This window comes from Lipotes vexillifer, unplaced genomic scaffold (genome assembly GCF_000442215.2).
Source record: "Lipotes vexillifer unplaced genomic scaffold, Lipotes_vexillifer_v1.1 scaffold1094, whole genome shotgun sequence".
Lineage (NCBI taxonomy): Eukaryota > Metazoa > Chordata > Mammalia > Artiodactyla > Lipotidae > Lipotes > Lipotes vexillifer.
This window is the reverse complement of record NW_006792775.1, coordinates 347,279-352,494: the sequence shown is the minus strand read 5'-3', so window position 1 is coordinate 352,494 and position 5,216 is coordinate 347,279. Positions and strand designations below refer to the sequence as shown.

At 67.8% G+C, this 5,216-nt stretch overlaps 2 protein-coding genes across 2 annotated transcripts in view; one reads left to right on the top strand and one right to left on the bottom strand.

Moving 5' to 3' along the window:
• The window catches only part of LMNTD2 (lamin tail domain containing 2), a 4,795-nt gene extending 4,673 nt beyond the window's left edge, over nucleotides 1-122 (top strand). Inside the window, exon 14 of the mRNA XM_007465991.1 lies at nucleotides 3-122. Coding sequence (XP_007466053.1) covers nucleotides 3-122 — 120 coding nt within the window. The remainder of the gene's footprint in view (nucleotides 1-2) is intronic.
• Nucleotides 123-876: 754 nt separating this feature from the next.
• LRRC56 (leucine rich repeat containing 56) overlaps nucleotides 877-5,216 on the bottom strand; it is a 15,078-nt gene continuing 10,738 nt past the window's right edge. Inside the window, exons 4-12 of the mRNA XM_007465990.1 lie at nucleotides 4,968-5,064; nucleotides 4,694-4,894; nucleotides 3,724-3,907; nucleotides 3,527-3,637; nucleotides 3,200-3,325; nucleotides 3,056-3,120; nucleotides 2,812-2,954; nucleotides 2,468-2,598; nucleotides 877-1,169 (exon numbers count right to left, since the gene is read on the bottom strand). Coding sequence (XP_007466052.1) covers nucleotides 877-1,169; nucleotides 2,468-2,598; nucleotides 2,812-2,954; nucleotides 3,056-3,120; nucleotides 3,200-3,325; nucleotides 3,527-3,637; nucleotides 3,724-3,907; nucleotides 4,694-4,894; nucleotides 4,968-5,064 — 1,351 coding nt within the window. The remainder of the gene's footprint in view (nucleotides 1,170-2,467; nucleotides 2,599-2,811; nucleotides 2,955-3,055; nucleotides 3,121-3,199; nucleotides 3,326-3,526; nucleotides 3,638-3,723; nucleotides 3,908-4,693; nucleotides 4,895-4,967; nucleotides 5,065-5,216) is intronic.

Sequence of the window (5,216 nt, the reverse complement as noted above, 5' to 3'; positions counted from 1 at the left end):
AGAGCGTGGACCGCGGCTGTCCGATGGTGGCGCTGTCGGTGCAAAGCACGGCCGAGAGCAGGTTCGGCTTCCGCTTCCTCAGCTGCCCGCCCATCACCTCGGACTCGCGCTGGCCGGTGTAGGGCCGGGCAGGGCGGCGGCACCGGCGCCTGTGCTCCCGCGCCTCCGCGACTGTGGCTGCGGGGCGGGGCGGGGAGAAAGCGCCGGAGGCAGGCGGTGCCAGCTGCATAGTTTATTGAACCAACGCCGCCTACCAAGTAAACCGCATTTCTGTACACCTGAGAGTCGAAAATGATTCGCTTGGTTTCCGGGTATCCGGCCCCAAGAAGAGGGAGCTGGCCACCCCATCCCCGCGCGGGGAACCCCACAAGTCCACCAGGGATGGGAGGCGTGGTCGCACCCTGGTTGGCCTAGGGCAAGCGCCCCTCCTCGGGACCACGGCAACCCAAGGGAGGCTCAGAGCCCTGGGGCGACTGGAGGGCTGGCCAGGGGATGGACAGGGCCCAGCTCCAGCCACCTCGGCCTGGGCCCAGTCTGCTCTCTTCCCGGCCTGCTCCTCCAGGGAAGGCCAGGCCACACGGAAGAGGTGGGCAGCTGGGCCAGCGGTGGTGAGTTGGACCACCCTCCCCTGGGCTTTCCCTCTTCCCACCCTTGGTGGTCCCAACTCCTAACTTCCCTCTACCAAGAGGCTGCTCTCCTGTACCAGGCTCACTTCCCACCACCCAACACACCCGCCCAGGTCCTCTGGGTTCTGTGAGGCCAGAGTTCACACGGGGGCTCCCACGATCGCCCTGGGGCCCTTACCTACTGCCCAGGCCAGCCTGACAGTGGGTAGTGGTGTACACTAGGGGTGGGGTTGGGCTGGGGTGATGAGGTTCAGGTGCGGCATGCACTGGAGGCTGGGGGTCTGGCTGCTGGATCTGGCGCTGGCTTTGGGCCTGGACAGCCTTCGGCTCGAGGGCTGGGGCCTGAGGCCACCTCTAGGGCTCTCAGAGCAGTCACTGCAGCCAGCCCCTGACCCACGCCAGGCCCCAGACTACCCAGGGCTCTGAGGCGATGCCCCTGAAACTGCAGATCTGTGGACGCCCAGGAGCTGCTGCCCCTGTCAGATGGCATGAGGGACTTGGGAGGAGAGGGGGTCAGGTTGTAGCCCAGGGTCCTGGAAGGCTCTGGAAAAAAAGGAAAAAGACGGCATGTCAGACAAGGGCCCCCAAGGAGTCACTTGGGGCGGTCACCATGGGCAGGGCTGCAGTGTCCACTGTGGCTCCTCCCCTTAGCCCTTCACCCCCCCCAAGGCAGCACCCCACTGCCCCACTTCCTGTGCTCCCCAGGGAAGCTGTGGCCCCTCGGCCCTGTGACCTCTGACCTTTGCTTGAGCTGGACCCACCTCTGGGGAAGTCTGGGCTCTAGCTTTGGGTCACTGGGTCCCGTCCCCTAGGGCATGCTCACAGGCTGGTGGCCCTGGGGCAGTTCCCAAACCTCCCCTATAGAGCGAGGCCCTGGCACCTGCCTGAGGGCAGGCTGGGTGGGTGTGTCTGTGGTCACCCAGAGCCCACCCGGACCCGGACTGGAGTAGGAGGTCCTGGCACCCCTTTGTCCCTCACTGCCTGTCACCCCTCCAGCCACTCCTCCTGGCTGCCTGCCTGCTCCCCCTCCACCTTTCCACCCCTCCTGGCTGTCTCATGGCCCACCTTCCCCAGCCCTTCCCTGCAGGCCGCAGCCAGCACAGGAAGTGCAGAGCTTTGACCTGCCCTATCCCTGCTCCACCCTGGCTTCCTTGATGCGCACCCGCCCCCAATGCCACGCCACCCCGGAGGGTCATTGGGCCAATCTTGCAGCCTACATTCTGTGGCCCCTGCTTACAACGCCCCCTCCCCGGGTTTGCCCACCCAGCTGTTCTGCCAGTCGGTTCAGACCCTTCCTCTAGGAAGCCTCCCTGGGGCCTGCTGGGTGAGGGGTCTCTCTGCCTCAAGGCCCTGCATTTGCTCCTTTCAGCCATGGTCACTCTGAAGCCAGTGTTCCTGAGGGAGGGCCTCGCCTGGCTTGATTCTGTGTCCCGAGCCCAGCACAGGCCCTGTCTGCAAAGGAAGGGCAGTCCCCCTCCCCACCTTGGTCTCCTGCCCAGCTGGTGGCCTTGCTCCCTTTGCTGGCCTTGTGCCACGCTCCCCTCAGGCCTTCTGGTGGCTCTGTCCTGCTTGTTGGTCCTGGCCCCTCACTGCCCCACCCCTGGGGCCACTTGCTCTTTCATTCAGGCCCCTCTGGCCTCTGCTCACACTGCCCTTCTCTGGAGGGCCTTCTCTCTCTCTCTCATCCAGCTCCAGTGGCCACATGGTCCCATGGGCTCAGGGGAGGGGGACTTGGGGTTGGCCCCACCCCCAAGAGAGGACCTCCCCGTCCCACCCATCTCAGAGCCTGGCTGAAGAGGGGGCAGAGCTGGTCTGAGCCTGTGTGCGTGGTCGCGCGGTACCTGGGGCCAGGCTCGGGGGGCGGGGGCGAGTTGTGGGCCCAGCCTCGTCCTGCTCTTCAGGGCCCCTCTGTGGGCCCCTGGGGGCGGCAGCCCCCTCCTCCCGGGACTCCAGGCACCTACTGGGGAGAGGGCTGGGGTGCAGGGAAGGGGAGAGGCTGCAGCCCTGCACCTCCTTTGGAGCCAATCCCAGATGAGTGTGGCTCGGGCTGGTGCCCCAGTCTTAGGCTCCCGTGACCAGCCCCTCCAGCCACCGGGAGGACCAGCGAGCACTCAGCCAAGGCAGGTCCCAGACAGAAGGGACACACAGGGTGGCGGGGCCAGGCTGGGGGGCAGGGAGAACCCACCGCAGGCGCAGCTCCCTCAAGGCCGGAAGCCCGGCCGAGGCCAGGAGGTGGTGGCTGTCTGCAGGGTCAGGCCCTGGCGCGGAGGCCCGGGTGGCCAGGTCTTCGGGCCCAGGAGGCGGCAGCCTCGCTGGGTGCGCCCCAGCCTGGGGAGGGACGGGCTGGTTCACGGGCACGGCCTTCGAGGGGGTGCTGGGGCAGGCGCCGTCAGGCCAGGGCCCGGCCTGCTGGGGGGAGCAGGCTGTACCTGGCACTGGTGCCGGCGCTCCTGCAGGCCTTTGGCGGGGTTTCCACAGAGGACCCGGCTGGCACCTGCAGAAGAGGGCACGGCTGGGCCTGGTTCGGGGCTGAGCGGCTACGGGGCAGCGTCACACCGAGGTGGGCCGCCTACCGTGGGTGAGACTGCTGGCGTCGTCCTCCGGCAGGGCGCAGGGCCAGGGCCTGGGGGCCCTGCGCTGGACCTCAGGTGAGCATAGCTCGGGGCTGCATCTCCAGATGGGGGATCCGTGGGGAGAACCTGCACAACAGTCAAAATCAGAGGCCATCAAGGCCCACGCCAGCCGGCCACCCAGGATCCCCCCAGCTGAACCCTGTCCACGGAGCAGGGCCCCCCGCCACCCAGCATGCGTGTGCCTGAGGCCCAGCGCCACCAGGGGGCAGGTTTGGCCCTCCTTTCCCCCTGAGGATGGTTGGGGAGGCCCCCACCAGGGCTGCTCACAGGGAGGGTGTCCTGGCGTGGGGGTGGGTGTGCAGGGCTCTGGGGACGGGGCAGGGGCGGGGGGTTCGTGGCTGAGAAGGGACACGAGGCGGCTCTCCAGCTCTGAGAGACCTGTGGGCAGGGCCAGGGGTGGGGGGGATGGAGCCCTCTCCTGGGGCAGCCCCAGCCCGAGGCCCCCGGACGGCTTCCGTCTGTACCCAGCCCAGGGAGCAGGCTGTCCAGGACGCTGCCCTCCTTGATGGCCTCCTTCACCACGAGCCAGTCGTGGTCCAGCTTTCGGGAGGTTGGCAGGCGTGTGTGTGTGGCCGGCAACTCATCCAAGACCTGCAGCTGGGGGATGAGCTTCCTGACCTCTGCCCGGTAGTTGTAGCCCTGGGGCACCTGCGGTGGGGGTGGCAGGCCTGAGTGTGGTGGGCCCGTCAGGCCAGCATTGCCCCGTAGCCGCTGCCCCCAGACTTGCTGGGGGGGCAGTGCAGGGGAGCTGGGGGTCGGGGATGCATCTCTCTTTGCCCAGGCGGCCAGGCCAGCCTGGGTCACTCTGGGACAGCAGGGACTGCAGGGACCCTGGGCTCTTACCCATGCATGATCTCACTCTCTGGGCTCACTGCCAGGGTCCAGGGGTGCCCTCTGGCCTGCGGAGCTGCCCTGAACTCAGAGCTCTGGCCCAGTGGGCGGCTGCTGTGCACAGGCACCACAAGTAGCTGGGCAGGCGTGTGAGCTCTGGGAGTGCACGGGCAGTGCGAGGGTGTGTGCAGCCGCGGGCAGTGTGCACAGGCATCCGGTTCACGAGCAGCGCTGCAGGGGGTGGGGCTGCCTCTGCACGGGGCCTGCATGGGTGTGTGTATGTGACCGTGTGTGCATGTGTACATGACTCTACGTGGAGACTGTACAGAACACGCGTGGTTCCCCATGGCGTGTGCACAGACCTCTTGGGGTGTACGCGTGGCCCTCTGGAGTCTGGTCCTGGCCTAGAAGGACGAGCTGGCAGCCGCCGGGCCTCCAGCAACATGGGAATGAATTCCCAGTGAAGAACCCCCAGCGACAGGCGGGCGTGCCCTAGGCGTGTGTCCTGGGATCCCCTGCGACCCGGCCGGAGTTCAGGTGGACAAAGCAGTTCCCCGGGCCGAGAGGCTGGAGCTACAGAGCGCCTCCCCGCCCGGTGCCCACCTGGTGGGCGGGGCCGGGGCCGGGCCGCAGGCATAGCGGGTTGCCCTCCAGGGTGAGCGTGGCCAGCCGCGGACACAGCTGCAGGTAGCGCAGCTGCCCCGGGTCCTCCACACAGTTGCCCTCCAGGTCCAGCACCTCCAGCTGCTCAAGCAGGCACAGCGGGCTCAGGTCCGAGACGTCGTTGTAGGAAAGGTAGAGTTCCTGGGGCGCACGGGGTGGGGCTCAGTCAGGGCTCCCCTGCCTCCCCGCACTCCCCAGAGCGCCGCAAACCCACCTTCAGGGCCGGGAAGGAGCCGATGCCATCCAGGTCAGCCAGGCCGCAGCGAGCCAGCCACAGCACCTGCAGGCGGCCCAGGGAGGTGCCCAGGTCCCTGCAGAGGGTAGGGTTGGCTGGTCAGTGCGGTCCTGGGGCGGAGGGTCGTGTCTCGGTGGCCGTGAAGGCCCTGTGCCATGCCTCCTGCCCAGCCGCCACCCACATCTGGCTGTCTCCAGGTTCAGGGACAGTTGTGACTGGCTTGGGCGG